This window comes from Heteronotia binoei, chromosome 5 (genome assembly GCF_032191835.1).
Source record: "Heteronotia binoei isolate CCM8104 ecotype False Entrance Well chromosome 5, APGP_CSIRO_Hbin_v1, whole genome shotgun sequence".
Lineage (NCBI taxonomy): Eukaryota > Metazoa > Chordata > Lepidosauria > Squamata > Gekkonidae > Heteronotia > Heteronotia binoei.
Window position 1 is genome coordinate 65,309,147 of NC_083227.1, and position 22,003 is coordinate 65,331,149.

General features: G+C 40.2%; 1 protein-coding gene across 3 annotated transcripts in view; it reads left to right on the top strand.

The window, feature by feature from the left end:
* LOC132572475 (contactin-6-like) overlaps positions 1-21,279 on the top strand; it is a 421,055-nt gene extending 399,776 nt beyond the window's left edge. For 2 of the 3 annotated variants that reach the window (XM_060239567.1, XM_060239568.1), the window contains 4 exons: positions 4,399-4,585; positions 17,558-17,670; positions 19,978-20,146; positions 21,057-21,279. In XM_060239567.1, the coding sequence (XP_060095550.1) occupies positions 4,399-4,585; positions 17,558-17,670; positions 19,978-20,146; positions 21,057-21,193 (606 nt within the window). In that variant the 3' untranslated portion in view covers positions 21,194-21,279. Of the gene's footprint in view, positions 1-4,398; positions 4,586-12,042; positions 12,076-17,557; positions 17,671-19,977; positions 20,147-21,056 lie in introns of those variants that run through there. The other variant, XM_060239569.1, reaches the window with a different exon arrangement.
* Positions 21,280-22,003: the final 724 nt, after the last annotated feature.

Below are 22,003 nucleotides of genomic sequence, written 5' to 3' on the forward strand. Positions count from 1 at the left end.
AAACAATTGATCTTCCTTGAAAAAGAAGTCCCCCTCCATTCATGCAAGAGTAAAGTTTAGATGCAAGCCTTTATCTTCAAGTCTTTTCATCCTGTTGTTCAATGTAAGTTCCTGCTTTCCAGCCCACTGACAATGTTTCTTTACTTCAGTGAAGCAAAAAAGAGTTGCTTGTCTCTTGGTTTCTCTACTTCTTCAACATTTCTAACTAATTTTTATTTAACATCCTTTCCTACCCACCAACATATTTTCTTCAGTCATTCAATCTTGCATGAGATGTTTCTCTTCACAGACATGGTACTGTTCTACAGGGTTTTATTGCTGACAATTCACATTGTTCTATTAGAACATTCATGGCTTAAGAGATGGGTGGAAGGAGAATTACAAATGGGCAATAGGAAACATCCATTGTTACCTATTACATATGCCATTTTATATATAATGTTTCTTCCAATATGGATACCCAGTTTGGAAACATCTTTGTAAGTGCATATCTTCTACAAAAGAAAAGTGTTAAAGAGAAAAGTGCTTCTCAGGTTGTAAACAACAATTAAGTAGCAAGGGTGTAACAGCTGTAAAACTTTCAGCAAAATTAACTGGCCAAATCATAACCCCTGAGAAAGTGGTGAATTAACTGGCATTCTACAATTATTCCAACCCTTAAAAGTAGGGTTATATTGAAAATGTTGCTAAAAACTTTAATTAGGCATTATCTCATTGTGAAATATGGTACATTAGATTCCTGATTACCCCAAACTACTTGTCCATAGTTAGTTCTTCAAGCATTTCAGTAGAAGTCCAGATCAGGTTATATAGTATTCTTGCTTATATCCAGCAATCTGTTTGAATGTCCATTCGGCAATTCACTTAAATGAGATTTCATTGTATTCTAATTTGGATTTACTGATTAGTCTATGAGACTATCCATAGCTCCACTATCTACCTGCAGAATAAGGAAGGGAGATGCTTTTTTGGGAGATTAAAATGGATGCAGTTTGTTTGAGAGTAGTCAAATAAGGGGTGTGTTGAACGTTTACATGTTTTGATTCAAATTGAAACACCTGTTTTCAAGAGTTTGCCAAAATATTTCCTCTATTCTCATTTTTGTTTACCTTGTTATTAACAGCTACTTTAGCACCATTTATCTGGACTTTTTTTCATTAGGCAATTCACTTAAATGAGATTTCATTGTATTCTAATTTGGATTTACTGATTAGTCTATGAGACTAGCCATAGCTCCACTATCTACCTGCAGAATAAGAAATCTCTATGGCTTAGGAAAGGCGCAAACAGGCATAAGAAAAGGCCTGCATGGCTAACAAACAAAGTAATGGAAGCTGTAAAAGGTAAGAAGGACTCCTTTAAGTGGTGGAAAACCAGTCCAAGTGAGATTAGTAAAAGGGAACACAGGCTGTGGCAAATCAAATGCAAGACTGTGATCAGGCAGGCAAAAAGGGACTATGAAGAGCATATTGCAAAAAACATAAAGACCAACAATAAAAATTTCTTCAAATATATTAGAAGCAAGAAACCAGCCAGGGAGCATTATCAAGGACAGAATGAGTAGGCACATTGATGGACACGGGTTATTGAGGAAGACTCAGCATGGGTTCTGTAAGGGAAGATCTTACCTCACTAACCTGTTACATTTCTTTGAGGGGGTGAACAAACATGTGAACAAAGGAGACCCAATAGATGTTGTTTAGCTTGACTTCCAGAAAGCTTTTGATAAAATTCCTCATCAAAGGCTCCTTAGAAAGCTGGGGAGTCATGGAGTAAAAGGACAGGTCCTCTTGTGGATCAAAAACTGGCTGAGTAATAGGAAGCAGAGAGTGAGTATAAATGGGCAGTCTTCGCAGTGGAGGACGGTAAGCAGTGGGGTGCCGCAGGGCTCGGTACTGGGTCCCATGCTCTTTAACTTGTTCATAAATGATTTAGAGTTGGGAGTGAGCAGTGAAGTGGCCAAGTTTGCGGATGACACTCAGTTGTTCAGGGTGGTGAGAACCAGAGAGGATTGTGAGGAACTCCAAAGGGATCTGTTGAGGCTGGGTGAGTGGGCATCAACGTGGCAGATGCGGTTCAATGTGGCCAAGTGCAAAGTAATGCACATTGGGGCCAAGAATCCCAGCTACAAATACAAGTTGATGGGGTGTGAACTGGCAGTGACTGACCAAGAGAGAGATCTTGGGGTCGTGGTAGATAACTCACTGAAAATGTCAAGACAGTGTGCGTTTGCAATAAAAAAGGCCAAAGCCATGCTGGGAATTATTAGGAAGGGAATTGAAAACAAATCAGACAGTATCATAATGCCCCGTATAAATTGATGGTGCGGTCTCATTAGGAGAACTGTGTGCAGTTCTGGTCGCCGCACCTCAAAAAGAATATTATAGCATTGGAAAAAGTCCAGAAAAGGGCAACTAGAATGATTAAAGGGCTGGAACACTTTCCCTATGAAGAAAGGTTGAAACGCTTGGGACTCTTTAGCTTGGAGAAACGTCGACTGCGGAATCACATGATAGAGGTTTACAAGATAATGCATGGGATGGAGAAAGTAGAGAAAGAAGTACTTTTCTCCCTTTCTCACAATACAAGAACTCGTCGGCATTCGATTAAATTGTTGAGCAGACAGGTTAAAACGGATAAAAGGAAGTACTTCTTCACCCAAAGGGTGATTAACATGTGGAATTCCCTGCCATAGGAGGTGGTGGCAGCCACAAGCATAGCCACCTTCAAGAGGGGTTTAGATAAAAATATAAAATATATAGATAAAAATATGGAGCAGAGGTCCATCAGTGGCTATTAGCCACAGTGTGTGTATATATATCTATACACACTGTGTATATATTTTATATATATATATATATATATATATATATATATATATATATATATATATATATATATATATATATATATATAAAAATTGCCACTGTGTGACACAGAGTGTTGGACTTGATGGGCCATTGGCCTGATCTAACATGGCTTCTCTTATGTTCTTAGACTGGTCATAGTCATCTAGGGCTACCAAGTTTCCGGGATGGGCGGGAGTTCTCCTGCCCTGGAGGTTCCCAACCCACCAGCCCACATTGGGCTGGTGGGGGGATTCCCCCCCAATGTCGCCAGCGCTATGATGTCACTTGGAAGTGACCATCACACCAATGATGTCACACGCTGACCACCTAGGAGCATCTGGGAAATCTCTATGGTTTTCCCGGATGCTCTTGTAATTTGGGAGCATTCGAGAAAACCAAATTGCTAGAGTGTACAGGAAAACAATCGAGTTTTCTGAGACATTCCTAGAGTGTCCAATGCATGACATTGCAGGCATGATGATATCACTTCTGAGTGACGTCATTGTGCCGCATGCACTGCACGTGTGCAAAAACACACCCCACCGAAGCCCGCAGGGGAATTGGCAGCCCTATAGTCATCCCAGTCAATCAGGAATGATATAAGCTGCTACCTGCTATCCAGGAAGTAGCCCTAGGTCCAAGAACACCTCCAGACTACAGACCTAATTTTTCAAGGGGAGTGAAACCCCATCTAGAACAGGTGACACATTAAAAATCTCAGGTCAGAACTTCCACTCACCAGTAGCACTTATTAAGCTTCAGTTTATTAGCCCACATCCTCCACAAAACTGCCTCCAAGCACTGGTCAGAGTTTCTGCTTAAGCAACAGTTGCCTGTATTGACAATGCACAGAAAGAAGAAACAATGCTCAAGTATCACAAAAATATTTACAATGGTATGGTTCTCAGCATACTTAAAAAAATAGTAGGCCTATATGGTTTACAAAGCACATGCTTATTCACATCAAAGATTGTTACAGTTCTAAGTAGCATCTGTATCAATTGTTACTTCATTGTATGGACAAGAAGAATTAAGACATCTCTAGGAAACATCTTCCATTTTTTAAATTTTTTCCTCTTGCTTCAGAATTGCCGGCCTCCAGGTGGAGCCTGGAGATCTGGAATTATAACATTTCTCCAGGCTGCAGAAATCAGTTCCCCTGGAGAAAATGGTTGCTTTGGAGGGTGGACTTTATGGCACTGAAGTCCCTCCCCTCTCTAAATGCCTCTTCCCAGGGCCCACCCCACAATTTTCCAACCCAGAAGGGAAGACCCTATTAATTTACAGAAGTAGACAAACTTTTAAATGTTACTCTGATTATCTATGCTTTATCTTTGGATATCTATAAAGAGAAAGGATTTGTAATTTTTTTCTAGTTTGTATTCAGGATACAACAAAAACTATAAATATTCATGCTTACTTTTCAATCCTGACAACTTCAATTAGAAATCAGCCAAAGCTCTTGAAGCCTTCATTGTCAGCTTGTCTTCTTCCCAATCAAGACTGTAATTGGAAGAAACCAATGAACTGCCTTTGCTCTTTCCCTTAGGTCTTATACTGGATAGATGATGCCAAGGATTCTACAACTGGCAAAGTCAGAGTCAGTGGCAACGTAACATCAAGGAATATTACTGGCCTCAAAGCCAATACAATATATTTTGCCACAGTGAGGGCTTACAACACAGCTGGGACTGGACCATCCAGTGTGCCAGTCAATGTCACTACAAAAAAATCACGTGAGTATTTTTTAAAAATGACCAAAAGGCACAAGTGTGCCAGACTCACAGCAAGTTACAACAGCAGCTTGTTAAATTATGCACAAAAACATCATCTTATGTGCCACTCTTCTCTCTATCACATGTCCCTCCCACTATTTGCATAGATCTAAAGATAAGATGAGAAATCTCCTGCACTATACATAATCAATCTGGAGATGATTTTTGTTTCAGTTCCAAAAAGTTTGGTACAGAAGGTAAATCTGTGGGTAGCTACTTTTATCCTTTTCATATGTTGCTTACTTACACATAGTGTGCTGCCATGGTTTCTGGTATTTATAAAACAAGCAGTGGCACTGGATGATGAGCTGTGAATACTGTTGCAATTGCCACTTCTTTGTATGTGGCACCTGTGCAGTGCCTGGGCAATGAAAAATGAGTGTTTTCAGATAACAGCTCAAAGTTGCTAAGCAAACAACTCCCCCCTCCATATGCCCACAGGCACCCACCTCTGTAAAAAAAAACCCAAAACCTTACATCACCCACCTCCTAGAACTAAATCATGCAAAAAAAAAAATTGAAAAGAAAACCAGATGAGTGTTTTTCATGATTATGGATCCAATCTCTAAACGTCTGCACTATTAAGGCAGTACCTTCATCTTCCAACAGTATAGGTAGCCAAGCACAAACATGGTCCAAGAACTCTTGGGTTGGGTGGAGGCTTAGTCCATCTGCCATGCTGGTTCCACTATGTCTGCTTGGAATCCTATCCTGGATCAGAGTGCCTCAGGCTTGCAGATCCTTCACAGATTGTTGCAAGTAATCCCAACAGCATCAGAGGTCTAGTAGCTGCAATTCAAAGAAGGTAAATTTCCAAGGAGGTCTCCTGATATGTCCCCCAAAGACTGTTATGCTCAGCTGATTCCAACTTGTTGGTGATCCCTGGCCTGAAAGCTATCCAGCTACCCTTGACCAGAGCCAGGGCTTTTTCAGCCCTAGAACCAACCTGGTGGAACTCTCTATCAAATGAGAGCAGGGCTCTGTGAGATTTGGAACAGTTCTGCAGGGCCTGTAAGGCAGAGATATTCCAACAGCCATATAGTCAAGGATAAGCAATGAGTTGTCATCATGGACTGTATCCTTATCCTGTCTATTCTGTGCCATCTTTCTGAGAAATTGTAGGTGCTGAAAGATTTAAAAATTAATTGATGAATTGTATTAAGAACATGAGAACGTAAGAGAAGCCATGTTGGATCAGGCCAGTGGCCCATCCAGTCCAACACTCTGTGTTACACAGTGGCCTATATATATATATATATATATATATATATATATATATATATATATATATATATATATATATATATACACACACACACACACACAAACACACACACACATGCACTGTGGCTAATAGCCACTGATGGACCTCTGCTCCATATTTTTATCTAACCCCCTCTTGAAGCTGACTATGCTTGTAGCCACCACCACTTCCTGTGGCAGTGAATTCCATATGTTAATCACCCTTTGGGTGAAGAAGTACTTCCTTTTATCCGTTTTAACCTGACTGCTCAGCAATTTCATTGAATGCCCACAAGTTCTTGTATTGTGAGAAAGGGAGAAAAGTACTTCTTTCTCTACTTTCTCCATCCCGTGCATAATCTTGTAAACCTCTATCATGTTACCCTGCAGTCGACGTTTCTCCAAGCTAAAGAGCCCCAAGCGTTTTAACCTTTCTTCATAGGGAAAGTGTTCCAAACCTTTAATTATTCTAGTTGCCCTTTTCTGGACTTTTTCCAATGCTATAATATCCTTTTTGAGGTGCGGTGACCAGAATTGTACACAGTATTCCAAAGGAGACCGCACCATCGATTTACACAGAGGCATTATAATACTGGCTAATTTGTTTTCAGTTCCCTTCCTAATAATTCCCAGCATGGCGTTGCCCTTTTTTTTTATTATTTTACTGTTCATTAATTTCATTGATTGCTCACAAGTTCTTGTATCATGAGAAAGGGAGAAAAGTACTTCTTTCCAGGGCTTTTTTGGTAGAAAAAGCCCAGCAGGAACTCATTTGTATCTTAGGCCACACCCCATGATGTCACCACTGTTTCACATAGGGCTTTTTTGTAAAAAACGCTCAGCAGGAATTAATGTGCGTATTAGGCCATACCCCCTGATGCCAAGCCAGCCGAAACTGCATTCCTGTGTGTCCTGCTCAAAAAAAGCCTTGCCTCTTTCTATCTTCTTTATCCTGTGCATAATTTTGTAAACCTCTATCATGTCACCACTCAGTTGCCATTTCTCCAAGGCCATTCCAACAGCTGCAAGTGGAGGAGTGGGGTTTGATTTCCCACTTCTCCACTTGCAGCTGCTGGAATAGCCTTGGGTCAGCCATAGCTCTCACAGGAGTTATCCTTGAAAAGGCAGCTTCTGTGAGAACTCTCTCAGCCCCACCTACCTCACAAGGCGCCTGTTGTGGGGGGGGGAGATAAAGGAGATTGTAAGCCGCTCTGAGACTCTGATTCAGAGAGAAGGGCAGGATATAAATCTGTGGTCTTCTTCTTCTTCCAAAGTTAAAAAGCTCTAACCTCTTTAACCTTTCTTCATAGGGAAGGTGTTCCATCCCCTTTAACATTTTAGTTGCCCTTTTCTACACCTTTTCCAATGCTATAATATTTTTTTTTGAGGTGTGGTGACCAGAACTGTACACAGTATTCCAGATCAGTCTACACCATAGATTTATACAGGAGCATTATGATACTGACTGGTTTGTTTTCAGTAACCTTCCTAATAATCCCCAGCATAGCATTTGCCATTTTTATTGCTGTTGCACACTGAGGGTGTTTTCGCACTCACGTTTTACTGGCGCCACGACCCTCCTCACGCCGGCGAATCTGCATGGATTTCGCACCAGAAGCGCCGGCGCACCCAGAAGCGCCGGCTACTTCCGTCGCTAAGCCAGCGCAAACGTTTTCCTGCATCTTTGCGATTTCCGTTTGCGCTGGCTTAGCGACGGAAGTAGCCGGCGCTTCTGGGTGCGCCGGCGCTTCTGGTGCGAAATCCATGCAGATTCGCCGGCGTGAGGAGGGTCGTGGCGCCAGTAAAACGTGAGTGCGAAAACGGCCTGAATCAACATCTTCAGCGACTCCTTTTCCACAACTCCAAGATCTCTCTCCAAGTCAGTTACTGCCAGTTCACACATCATCAACCTATATTTATATTTTGAGTATTTGGCTCCAATTGGCATTACTCTACACTTGTCCACATTTGAACCTCATTTGCCATGTTGATGCCCACTTGCCTTGCCTTGACAGATCCTTCTGGAGCACCTCACAGTCCTCCCTGGTTCTCACTGCCCTGTCATCCACAAATTTAGCCACTTCACTATTTACACCCAACTACAATTATTAATGAGCAAGTTAAAAAGCACCGGACATAGTACCATGCCCTGTGGTATGACACTGCTTATCACCTTCCACTGTGAAAACTGCCCATTTATATTCCCTCTCTGTTTCCTGCTAATTAACCAGTTTTTAATCCACAAGAGGACTTGTCCTCTTATCCCATGACTGCTAATAGCATTATGCACTAGCATTATGTTCACTATCCCCAACAGAATAGCATTATGATCATTGTCCTCAACTGGTGCTATCATGTTTACATCTCCTACCAGGTCTTGACTGTTAAGTTTACTTAGGAGCCTTTGATGACAAACTTTATCAGATGCTTTCTGGAAATCTACTGGGTCACCCTTGTCCACGTGTTTATTCACCCTCTGAAAGAATGCTAAAAGGTTCTCTTTTTTTACATAAATGCCATTTATATAAATGCTAAGCATAATAGCATTATAGTCACTGTCCCCAGCTGGTTCTATCATGTCTCCATCCCTTACCAGATTCATTTTTCCCCTGGTAGGTTATGTGACCATCTGCTCCATCGCACAGTCATTGAGAGTATCTAGAAACTCACTTCCTAAATTAAACATCTATTGACCCAATCAATATGTGGGTAAAATCACCTATTATGACACCGTCAGCTGTTTTTAAAATAATCCTCTAACCTTTCATTTGGTTTGTTATAACAAACTCTCAGAGTTAAACTTGCTTTTGGGCCCACTATTTCCACCCAAAGCATTTCTGTAAGCAAATCTATTTCTCTTAGATTCTCAATTTTACTGTGCCATATAACCTCTCTAACATACAGAGCCACTCCACCTTTCACTCCATATCCTTCCAATATTATTATTATATCTAGGAATCACTGTATCCCAATGATTATTCTCATCTCAGCAAGTTTTTGAAATGCCCACATTATCTATGATCTCCTTTGAAACTTAGCTCTCCCATTTTACCTTGGACACGTCTAACATGCATATAAACATCTATAATTCCCCAGACACGTCAGGCCTGCAACTTTCCTCCAGTGGCCTCTAGATAGTCAAAAATGTTTGCCATCTTCTCAGTGGCTAGCAGGCCATGGATTCAGTAGGAGTTCACAGGAGCACAGATCCTGAACCTTTCTGAGGGTTTCCCCTACTCCTTCCCACCTTGCCCATTGCCCACCAGCTGCATAACAATCCCTGGAAGATCACTACCACCTATTTTTCTACAAAACAACCCCTGGTGGCTAGTCCTAATCCATTTCCCTATAGAACAATAACAACTATCCCTTCATCTCTTAAGAGATGAGCCATCCTGAACCAGAGACATTTCATCTCCTGTCAGCTTTTCCCTGGGATTTAGTTTAAAAACTAATCTGCCACCTTTTCGATTTTAAGCAGCAGCAGCTTGGTTCCTTCTCCAGACAAGAGGGGGCTATCTCTTTTGTACAGGTCCTGCTTGTTCCAAAAAGCATCCCAGTGCCTAACATACTTAAACCCTTCCTCCATACACTATTGTCTCATCCATGCACCGAGACTCCTAATTTTGCCTGTCCAGCTGGCTTTGCATGTGGAATAAACAGCACTTCTGAGAAGGTTGCCTTGAAGGTCCTGGCCCTGAGTGTCCTGCTTAGCATCCTTAATTTTTCCTCCAGGACTATGCAACTACATTTCCCCACATTGTTCATTCCAACATGTACCATGGCCACTGGCTCCTCCCCCAGCACTGTTTACCAGCCTACCCAGACCATGTGTAATATCCATTACTTTCAAACTAGGCAGGCATGTCACTATGCACTCAGTACATGGGTTTGCAACCCATTTGTCTTCATACCAAAGATCGAATCACCAAAACCCCTCCTCCCTCTATGCCCAGGAATAGTTCCTTGGTGTGAAAGGATACTTGTTCACCAACTGTAAAAGGGGTTCCTTTTGAGGGAACATTACCCCTTTCTTCAGCATGGTGCCCTCCTCACCCTCATGCTCCCTGACAGTGACAGGGCTACCATTCTCAGAGTTAGACACAAGTCCCTGAGAGTCTTATCTGTGTGCCTAACAGACTGTCCCTGCTTCTCCAGGTCAGTTGACCTTGGTCCTGAGGATGTGAACTCATTCCCTGAGAACCAGGAACTCCTTGCACTGAGCACACACTGACTTCTGTCCATTGTGTGCTCAGTGTAATACACTGGACAGCTCCCAACTCCTGCAGACATTCTACCTTCATAATTGATCCCCCCCCCCCTTTTATAAATTTCCTATTTATGTAGATCTGTTTGAGGAAAGTGTGCTTACACTTTTATGAATGTGCAGAGACTAATGCTCTGGCTTCCTCACCCTGCTGCTGAACTTACATGTCTGCTAAATTTGCCAGTTTGTACCCTTGATGCAGATACTTTGTTACTGGAGCAGATGCTTCAGCACTGGAGCTGGGCCTGCTACCTCACAGAGACTGGGGTCTGCTCATAAGAGCCCTAAATAAATAGCTTAGGCCAAACCTATGCACCCCACTGAAAATCAGTCACACAGGGAGCTAACTAACAAGGAGGATGAGTGAGTCTGGCTCTGGTTGATTAACAATAGGTATTGCTGAAAGGGAGCTGATCAGACAAAAGCTCCCCTCCTTCCCAGGGTGCTTTTTACTTCAAATGCTAATATAATTTCAAATGTTAATTTAGCCTTTCTAGGCTTGGATCAATGGGGACTCTAACTGAATAGTGTAAACAGTTACAGTTATGCTACGTATAGTGGTACTGTTCAAATGTAGGTTTACATACCACTACTGCAAAATCTCTATTGTTGCACATCATGACATTAATCTAGGAACAGGAGTAATGTTTTTTTATTGGAATGTGTAAACAAACAATTTGGGAAATACTCCTTTTGTCATTTTGAAAGCTTGATCACATTTACAGCTGGAATTTCAGTTGATCTTCAGTAGAATAAAGTGATTGTAATGTTAGAAATTTCAACAAAGAATAGACAGCTGGAGAGAAACGGGCTTGGCTATGATACAGACTCCATATATATCCTTAACTAGAGTTGCATGGTTAGTGGTTATAGGTTCAGACTAAGATGAGGAAGACCCAGGTTTGTATTCTCATTCAGACATGAGACTTACTGAGGACATCACTATCCCTCAGTTTAACGTAACTCACAGTGTTCTTTCTGTGAAGGCAAAGGGGAAAGAGGGAATCATATGCATTCCCTATGTATCCTGTACTCCTTAGAGGAAGAATGGAATACAACTTGTACATTTTCTACTTTTCTGTAGATGACCTTTCTTTGCAGAATATTCTTTTTGCAGAATAAAGGTTGCTTCCTTACCATAGCACTGGTAAGTTCATAGGCTATCATACTGTTTACACTGGTTTCATAGGGCTTCAGCTCATCTTTGTATTGAACTGTGGCCAAAGTATTTTATGGTATTCAATGCATGAGAGGGAAGGCAGCATGACATAGCCTAATCTTGATAGATCTTGGGAGTTAAGCAGAATTGGTGTTTGGCTTGGAGATCACCAGGGAAGATTTTGCATAGAAATGCCCTGGCAAACCACCTCTGCTTCTCACTTGCCTTGAAAACTCCTTGCTGGTATCACCATAAATTGGTTGTGCCTTGACAGCACTTACATATATACTTATTCAGTGTGTACAACGTTAGTGGTTTCCAGACAGTACCAGACAAAAATATAGTATAATCTGTAACCTCATAATGTCCTTAAAATGTTTTAAATATTTTATATGAGCAGCCAAAAAGAATTGCATGAAATCTGTGATATATCTAAAATGAGATAATCTTAAGAATCCCAGTAGAGAAAACTAAGATTCATATTGCAATGATCCCAACTTCAGTTTTCCACTTTACTTAAACATCATCATAAATGTTTGAAAGGTCTTTCTTCACAGTGCATCATTACAGTTTTCTGTGAAGACATCTTGATATTCCACAGGAATTGGCAATTAGTTTATTAGCCCGTACTTGGTTATATTCATTCAAAATCCTCCTAGGTTTGTGAGGAAAAGTGAGTCCCCAACAGTTTTTTCTAACTAACTGGGAAATCACCTTGCCCTTTTTTGTTTAACTTTTTCTCCTTTTTAGGTTACGTGTGGAGAGGTGGCTACTAATTCACAGGTAAAGGGAGTTTTGTGATTATTTATTTTTAATGCATGCCAGTCCTCATGAACACTCTTCTACATAGTACACATCAAGGTGAGAGGGATATAGGGGGTACATTAGGCTCTTCCTAAAAAGGGCCAATTTAAGCCAATCACTTCTGAGACTTGTGCTATAGAGTTGTTTTACCATTTTTAATACACCTATTGAGTTTAAAATGGTGTATAGTAAGTGTGATCTCTGGCATACAGGTAACATGAGGGAATATTCTTACCATATTGTAAAATGAAATCAAAAGAAATTCCTAAAAACCAGTGGTTTGTGTCAAATTTTCTTAGTTCAGTCCTTTGGGATTTGTCTTTCTTGTTCATTTGGATGAACAGAGATTCCTGCTAACAGAAGATAGAGCCAGGACTCATCCCAATGAAGTTTTTGTGGGCTCCTGGGCTCCAGAGAGGGAGGGAGGGCAGCCATGCATCTGGTGATCTGTGGATCGTGGCGGTGGGCTCTGGAGTGATCAGTCAAACACCCTGCATGTGGATGCACACCAGGTGGGCAGGAAAGTTGGCAGACTTAGTGGTCTTACCTGCCTCCCCCTCCTCTATTTAGGTTGGTGCTGCTTGAGCCTCTGCCTTGGTTCTCCATGGCTTTCCCATCCACCCCTACAAGTCAGTAGTAATGGGTTTAACTTGTGTGAATTTCATGACTGTCACAGTTTTGGGTGCTTTGGGCGTATGATGGATCCTTTTGACTAGGGAGGTGGTGACTGTTGTCCAGGGTTCTCCCTTAGGGAGTCTTGGGGAAGAGCCAATTCAGCAGCATGCCCAGCTCAGGGGCTGTCAGGGGCTCTCAACACCAGGTGGCAAGGGAACTATGCAATGGCCAGTGCCCAGAAGGCAGGCTGGGGGTGCAGGGTTCATTGGACAGCAGGTGGGTCACTTAATTCTGGATCCATCCCTATGCTGTGCCAATGCTCCAACATTGCAATTTAAAAAAACCCAAACAAACGTGGCTGCTTTATGTCCACAAATCACCGTGTCTGTTTCAGTTCTTCACCTGCGACCCTCGCCATGCCCCTGGGCCCACAACAGAAATTCCAAACAGAGGATCATCATGCAAACATGCCTTCTCTTGGATCTTTCACCAGGCTTGAGCATGAAAACTAACAACGTTGCTATCCACCTATCATGCTGCATTTGTTGCACACACTATTCCACAGGGATGTTTGATTTCTGGATCATTTCAGCAGTGTTAGTTGTGTCCAACTCTCCAAGATTGTAGGGGAAAATATAAATTTGGGGAAAGTGTCATAAAGAATTTCAAATTTGCATGTTAAAGCCATCCATACAGATGACTTTACTACATTTCAGTGAGTACTACAGAAATGAATATCTGTGTGGGAAAATCGTAACCTTCAAAATACCAATATATGGATTTCACTTGTGGTATCATCTGTATTCTAAGGATCCTAGCTCATATTTTTTTTGTATAGAATAATTTTAGACTGCCTTTCCACACAACGTGGGCTCAATGCAGTAACATATATGCAAAGTCTCTGATTATTAGTGTATTTGTCACAGTTCAAATCACCTCTTTTTTTGACAATTTTTATTGATATGATTTTGTAGATACAAAGGAAGAGTAAAATATGCTGTGAAGTCAGATACATTTCTAACGGATACATTTTTCTCCACAAAAAGGGAAGAACAACAAACTCAACAAAACATTCAATAAATGAAATAGTCTTTTTTAAAAATCCCCCACACAATAAAAGTAGCATTTAAGTATGAAAGTACAATTGGTGAGCTGAGTACAATAGGAAAATTTAACAGCTCTCTGTAACTAACATGTCTCATAAGAAGCACATATAAACAATGTAAAACCAGATCTTATTAAGACAAGGAATTTATCTAACATTTGTTTTGTTTTAACAATTCCAGCATAATGGATCAGATTATAGTTTTTCAGGAATTGGAGACCATTTAGCGATGAAATTTTCATTTGAAATATATGGATTTGTTTGGTTTAAACTTATAGAGATCTTATCCATAATTAGGTGGTCCCAGTCTTTAATTAATCAACAGTCTATGGTTAAATTATTATCTGTTTTCCAGTTCTGGGCTATAACCGATTTGGCTGCTGTAAGAAGAAGAGTTAATAAAGACTTTTTTTGATGGGGTGGTGATATCTTGAGGCCAATGATTTACCAGTATCAATTCAGGTATTTCAGGGAGAGTCACCCCTGTGAGTTCTTTAATGCTGTGTAAAAAAAAAAATTCCAGAACAATTTAATAATGTCACATTCCCACCTGTAGTGTAGATAGGAACCATTGGCACCACAATTCTTCCAACACAACAGAGAGTAATTAGTGTTAATATGAGCTAATCATGATGGAGAGTAATTTAGAAAGCACTTTGAAATTTTGTTGAAATATATTTACTGACTGTGTGCAAGGTGTCAGAATTCCAGAATCACCTCTATTAGGCTATGTTTGAATTTATAATATATGTGCTATTTTACCAAGTGGGGAAAAATGAAATTTATTTATAGACATTACTTATGTCAAGATGCAATAATATTGCATGCTGAAATGAAAGTGTTGGCAAACAATTTAGAGTTTGTTGAATAAGTGTAATCTAACTGTAGACCTAAACACCCATTGACGTCAATTGATTTAGAGGGGTGTAATTCTGTTTAGGATTATATTTTGAAAGTAATGCATAAAGTTAGGCTGTTGACTAAACATCTGAGGGACAGTTTGTCAATGGCCTGAAGGACATTTTGTTGTTTAAAAAAACATTTAGAAGATTCGCAGATACCTTAGCAGTCAGCTTTCAACTCATTTGGCAATAACAAATGGGATTATGTGCCATATAACTTTTGTGATGGTAAAAGGAAATTTAGTTACAGTGTTGTTTTCTTATTTCTTTCCAGCTGTGAACATGTGGTCAGTCTTTGTATGGACAAAAAGGAACAATTTTAATGTAATTTCATATTCAATTGGCATCTTATGCAAATTCTTCTGCATGCTTTTATATTAATGCAAAATTTAGAAATATGTTCTGGGTTTTCCCCAAAAATATTGGAATAATTACTATATTTTAAGAAATAAGGAATAATTATTATATTTATGTTTTCTTCTAACCCATAGTTGTGTTCTGAGTGATAGATTGCAGTAGCTGGTAGCAACTGTCAGGTATGCATCAAACTAGTGGTCATCCCTTCGATCAGGATTTAAATGCACAAAGGAATGTACAGGAAAGAACTAGGAGACAGCCTGAGCTAAGGAGATGGAGTGATCCTAAACAGGTCCACTCAGATCCTACTAACATCTGTTCACTGGGGCTTACTCTGAATAAAGCATTCAGTGGAATGGGTGACTACTACATATATGTCTTGGCTGACCCTCTACTGAACTTAATCAGAAGCTTATTTGAGTGGGAATGATGAATGTTCATTATATACACAGACCTCTCAGCCTGTGATATCTGAGAACAAATTAATGGTTCAAAAGTTTGAGCAAGTTTTCAGTACACCATGTGAATTTCACTTTTGTTTTGAGATTTCTAGTGCTTCATTAGTAGTGAACTGAGAATACATGTGTGGGTGAATAATTCCACCACTTTCTTTTTTTAATCAAATGCGTGAGAGGAAGAAGTGGGGAGAGGGAACACTGTATATATAAATGTGGAAAAATCACTATCAAAGGATTTGCAAATAATACACAAGTGAACGTGCACTTTTATCCACCTGAATGTTCGCAGACTCTTCTGTTTATATATGTCTAAAACACACACACACATTATATATTCAATTCTCATGTGACTTTTCTGAAATGGGCTTGCTTCACAAAAATAGCAATCTTGTAACCTTTTACTTATACTCCATATTAGACTCTCTACACTTTTATTACGTGAGTTGGGGTTAGAGAACTGTGAAAAGAATGGTTTTTCCCCCTTTCTCTCCTCCATGTCCTTCTGCAGCTCCAATACATCACATGAAAAGTTACTCCTGAGGTTTGAAGGAACCTCAAATACAGTTTGGAGCAAAAGCTGTAAAAATCGTGATCCTCTTCTAGTTTGGCTAGAAGTGCCATCTAGTCATGCAAGGACTATTTTGTAGCCTATTCATAAGAAATGTTTAATCTTCTAAATATTGATGCTCATTTACAGATGTTACAATAGTGAACATTTGTCAGTAAGAAATAATAAATGCTACATGATTTTTCCTAGTAATATGTACCTTATAATTAAGAAGAAGAAGATGAAGAAGATATTGGATTTATATCCCGCCCTCCACTCCGAAGAGTCTCAGAGCGGCTCACAATCTCCTTTACCTTCCTCCCCCACAACAGACACCCTGTGAGGTGGGTGGGGCTGGAGAGGGCTCTCACAGCAGCTGCCCTTTCAAGGACAACCTCTGCCAGAGCTATGACTGACCCAAGGCCATTCCAGCAGGTGCAAGTGGAGGAGTGGGGAATCAAACCTGGTTCTCCCAGATAAGAGTCCATACACTTAACCACTTAACCACTAATCATTTGTGGCTCAGTGGTAGAGCATCTGGTTCAGTCCCCAGTATCGTCAGTTAAAAGAGTTACGGAGTATGTGAGATGAAAGACCTTGACCTGAGATTCTAGACAGCCACTGTCAGACTGAGTAGGTAACACCCTGATGGACTAGTGGTTTGATTCATAATAATGTAGCTTCAATGCACATATATGTACATGGAGAAGAGAATGGACCAATGGTTTGATTGCACACACATGGACCAATGTCTTGATTCATTATAATGTAGCTTCATATGTACATACATACAATCACAAGGCACACACAAAAACATATGCACAAATGCTTACAATAAAAAATTCCAGGAGAAAGTGTCTACTTCAGGTCCAGTACTAGTCTCCAATGGCATCTAACTCAGTAGGTTCATTTGAAACTGGGATCCTAAACTCAAAGATTTATGAGTGGACATCAGTATAATGAAAACTGTGGGGAGTGGGGAGGGGTTTGGATCCTACAGAGGAATTTCCACAAACAAAGCAATTTTCACCAGTTTTCCCTTCCTACTTCAGACCTCCAATTGCCCCCAACTGTTCCCTCTTTCCTAGAAGCATCATTTGGGGGCATCTTGAGCTGCAGTGGAAGTAGGAAAGCCTAGAAGTCCAGCTCTACAAATGGAAATCCCCTCTGCCCCTGGAAGTCTCTGGTGGAGGTCTAATATGTCTGTGGTCATCTTATGTCTTATGCCTATGTCTAACATCTTAGAAGATGATTAAATATAATTTCTAAATGTGATGTCCAGACTGGTGATTTTTCCTCCAATTCTGAACAGAATTCAATTTACAGGATACGGTAATTGTGATAAAACTATATAAACAATCTCCGTCTCACGTACACACACACACAATCTCTCTTTCTCACACACACACACATAAACAAATATTCAAATTCTGCAAAAAAAAAATCATATGCATGTTGTTCTTGCATTTTATTAAAGCACCAAGCCAACGCCCTGCCAACATTGCATGGAAATTATCAGATTCAAAGATATGCTTGAACTGGGAAAATGTGAAAACAATGGAAAATGAATCTGAAGTGCTTGGCTACAAAGTAAGTATGTGACAAGTGACAGAGAGTCATAGTGAATGGCGTGTGGGTAAGATTGTGTTTGAAGTTCTTACTCTGATCTGAATGACAATCACACATTCCTGTTGTAATTCCTGTGTGATTTGTTCACTAAGTGGACTGTAGAGATGTTCAGTGCATGAAGAATGTTGGATGGTTGGATAATAAAAGTGGACTGTTTGATATCCTAGAGAACCCAGATAAGTAACTTTGTCAATGCATAAATCTGTCTCCACACCAAGCATTAGCGGTAAACGTAAATTTCTTGATGAGCATTATGTGGATAATGTTTTCACAAATTATTATGTTAAAAAGGCAAATATTGCTCAAAGAGCTATGCTTGCAGGTCTTGATCACAAAGGGGCTAAGTATTTGCAGTTTCCTTTGGGGAAAATAAATGATTTTCCTCTCTATCATATAAAAGGCTTTTGGCTGCTGAGTTCTCTTAAACAATTTCTTAAATTAGAGTGGGGGCATCAGAATGGGATGACATCTCTTAATTCTTGTTACTCCTGTGCACAATCTGAGCCAAAAAACCTGGGGAGCATCATAGATGGAGAATCTGCCCCATCTCCTTATCATGTTAACCACTTTCATATCATTGTAGGTTTTTCTCTGTGAAGCTGTAATGAGGACAGAAGAAATACTAAGAATCTGCCTCCATTTCCTCAAAAAACCTAAAGGTCATACACCGTATAACATCTGGGAGACTCCAAATCCCCAGATGAAATTTTGCTGCCTTTCATCCATTTCTAATCATGTTACAGAGATCATTCAAATAAGAATTCTCAGTAATAGGATGCATTTGAATTTGCAGTTGTTCAGAAAGTCTTTTCCTTATTATGAACTTGCCCCAAACGTCTACCAGTTTGTGGTGGCTCATAAAAGAGTTCATAGTAACTTTAGCCATTCCTGCTATTTCTACTTTTCCCTTCTCAGCAAAAAGGGCATCTTGTTAGCTTTTCCCTAGCTCATAGTTATATATGAGTGTTCACTCAAGAGAACTGTATTCCAATCCCATGGTCACTATCAGAAATGACTCTTCTGACCAATGTTCAGGAACATTTGTTTCAAGTTAAGGAGAAGCTCGTGGTCCCCATCCCTGTCTGGTGGATTTGTGTTTAACTTAGAGGTAAAAATTAATAAAGTAACCTTTCCAAACTTTTTATATCTTAAAAACAAATCCCCCCTGCTACCAATTATCCCTGCCTCTTGATAAGAGTGGGGTTTTTATTGAGCGGGGAGGGGTTAATGGGAAGGGCTTGACAGTTATGGTTCTGTGTGTGTGTGTTCTGGGCTTTGTCAGAACACCTGCAGGACACACTGGACTTATTTGTAAGATTTTTCTGGGAAAGACTGGATAAAAAACTGATATGAGTGAGGGGGAAATTTGCCAGTCATTCTAATTTGAAGAGCAAAAGGGACATCTGCAGCTTTTAAAAATACACAGAAAACAAATATAGTCAAGTGGCCAGTTGTTTGGTGCCCTTGATTCTATTCCTGAAAGTTATGCCACCACTCTCCCATCCCTCCCCACCTTCCTTCCCTCCCTCCCCACCATGCTGGACCAGATCTCCATGTCAGAATTTGTTTTGCCCACTGCCTCCAACTTCAGCACCCGGTCGGTGCATTGAGGAAGTGAGCAAGGGAGAACAGCCAAAAGGGGGCAGAGCCCAGCCAGCCCAGCCCCACCCCTCCTTTTCTCTCACGGTTTCTGGCTCAGGGAAGATGGGAAGTGAGCTGGAGCAAAGGCAGATGTATGAAGGAAAGAAAAAATCCTGATATGCATCACATGTCTTGCTGCTGCTGCTCTCCCTTTCACTGTGTGGCCTGGTAGCTAACAGGCCATGGACCGGTACTGGTCTGCGGCCTGGGGGTTGGGGACCCCTGCTCTACAGCACTCAGGGAGAAGAGTACATTGAACAAAGGTATGGGAGCCAAACCCGTATACTGAGTAGTGCTGCAGTTTTATACTTTATGCTTAATCTGCCAGAATGTTAATAACAGGGGCTTATACAACCAACCTACTGAGGGTACATCTCCATAAATAATGCTTGTAATCAAATGGAGCAGTTTGTGTGTATTAGTTCATGAGCGGCTTGACCATACAGTGAAGACCTATTTTATCTATTATTTATATAAAACATTTTCATTGCTCCTTTCCACCTTATTAGAGCCTTCAATACAGTGAACAGTCAAAAACACATCAAAAGCTCAGTATGTAATGTTAGTCTACAAGTTCAAGTTAACAGCATCATAATAAAGTTAGCCTTTCTCTCCTTTCATATTCAGATTTTGTACAGGCAAATTCGACAAAGTGCTACTCATATAGTGGAGACAAACAACACATCAGCTGAGTTGCTGATACCCTTTGAAGAAGATTATCTCATTGAAATAAGGACCATCAGTGATGGAGGAGAAGGTAGCAGCAGTGAGGAAATTAGGATTCCTGCAATGTCAAGTGAGTTTCCCCCTTTCCTTTGTTGCTATGGCCTCTTGATTGCTAGGAAAGAAAAGCCAGAAAGACCTGGGAACAGTCTCTGCTTTGTCTGCTTGGGAAAGGGAGCATCAATTAAAAATACTCAGTGGGTTTTTCAAGGGGAGGGAATCAGTGGCTTGCTGATGTAACTGAACCTTGCAGATGGTCAGAATGTGTGGAAATCCAATACTGAGCTGAATAGAAATCATTGAGACTTGAGCATAATCACCATCGTTATCTACTATTTTAAAGCTGCCTAAAATATACTGAACCAAGTGTGCTTGCAGGGTCCCAGTCCACGTAACACATGAGAGAAAGAGGAATGGGGAATGGAAGGAAGAAGAGCTGGCTTGTTAGGTATTGGACAAAATGAAGGCGTGTTTGGTACATACACATCAATAGATTTTTCAACACCATAATGGTCAAATGAATTTGCTAACTAACTCACTGGGAAGTAGATCCAGGTGCTCAGGGGTTACTGGAATTGGAAGTATAGCATCAAGTACCATGCTCTTGTCTCCTACACAGCTATGCCTAGGGTCAGGCTGTTATACTGATGTTCTTCCATCAACCAAAATCGATTCCTACCATTTTAACTGGACTGTAAGATGGTATTCTCAAGTGCTAAAGGAATACAAGTAGGCATCTGTAAAAGTCTTGAACAACAATGCAATAAATAAAATTTTGCCAAGGCCAAGGATAGTCTTGAAATGCTGAGCTCCTTGAATCCAACTCAGCTGTTCAGATGAAGCTATTTGCTAGAACTAGAGTCTCACTTTCTTAAAGAAAATATCAATTTTAATGGGCCAAAACCTAGCCAATGAAAAAACAGCAACTTCATTTTATGAAAATGGGTTCTGTGTGAGTTAAGTATTCTTCTCTGTTTTTATAGGCTTAAGCTCCAGAGGGACACACACCTGCCACCCTTCAGTCCATATAATAACATCAAAGATCATGCTTATGGGCTGTATTCTCAGCTCTTCTGTTCTTTTCTTGAATGAAGCAAACATACAGCCATTGGACTTTTGAAAACAACTCAGCCACTTGGTTGTTGCTATTTTCTTGAGACTTCTGCTACATCTGGCATTCCTGAAAATAAAACCTATGGGGGGAAATAATGAACTATCTATTAAAATGTAAATTTCATTAATATAATTTATTACCAAAAATGAGATCTCCCTGGATGAAACAGAAGGGTGCCAAAGCATATCCATGTGATTGTAAAATGGGAAAGTTCATTGCAATTGGTGACCTACTGTCAAAATTTAGCTTATCCATATGTATGGCAAACATATGATATCAAGCAAAAATCCCAGTGGTCCAGTGTTGTGATGTACGACATTCTCTGATTTTTGTTTCTCACTTTGATCTGCAATGATACAATATTTGTTGCATTTCTAGATTTAATAAAACAATGCCTTATCATTTTTCCTCTATAAACTCACTAGTATCCAAAAAGGTGCTCAACATCTGCTATGCTATATTTTGCATTGAATATTTCTGTGAATGACCAACAGAATGATTAACTTTCTTGTTGCCATATATGTATGCCCAGCATATTATTTAAAAAAAAAATCAGAATTTGGATTTATGCAGCCAATTCATCAAACCACTTTGCCAGTAATTTGAATATGAGCTCCAGTGCTGAACATGCTCAGTGTGAAATGTGGGCATGCTCAGAAGATTGTCAAAGAGCACATACCAAGGTAAAATCATAAGAACACTAGTACATGGATTTGATCTTGGAGTATGTGGGGCAAGATTGTGATATTCTGATTGAACAGAAAGAAAAGTACTCAAAATTATACTAAAGCTAACAAAGCACAATACAGAGTTTGT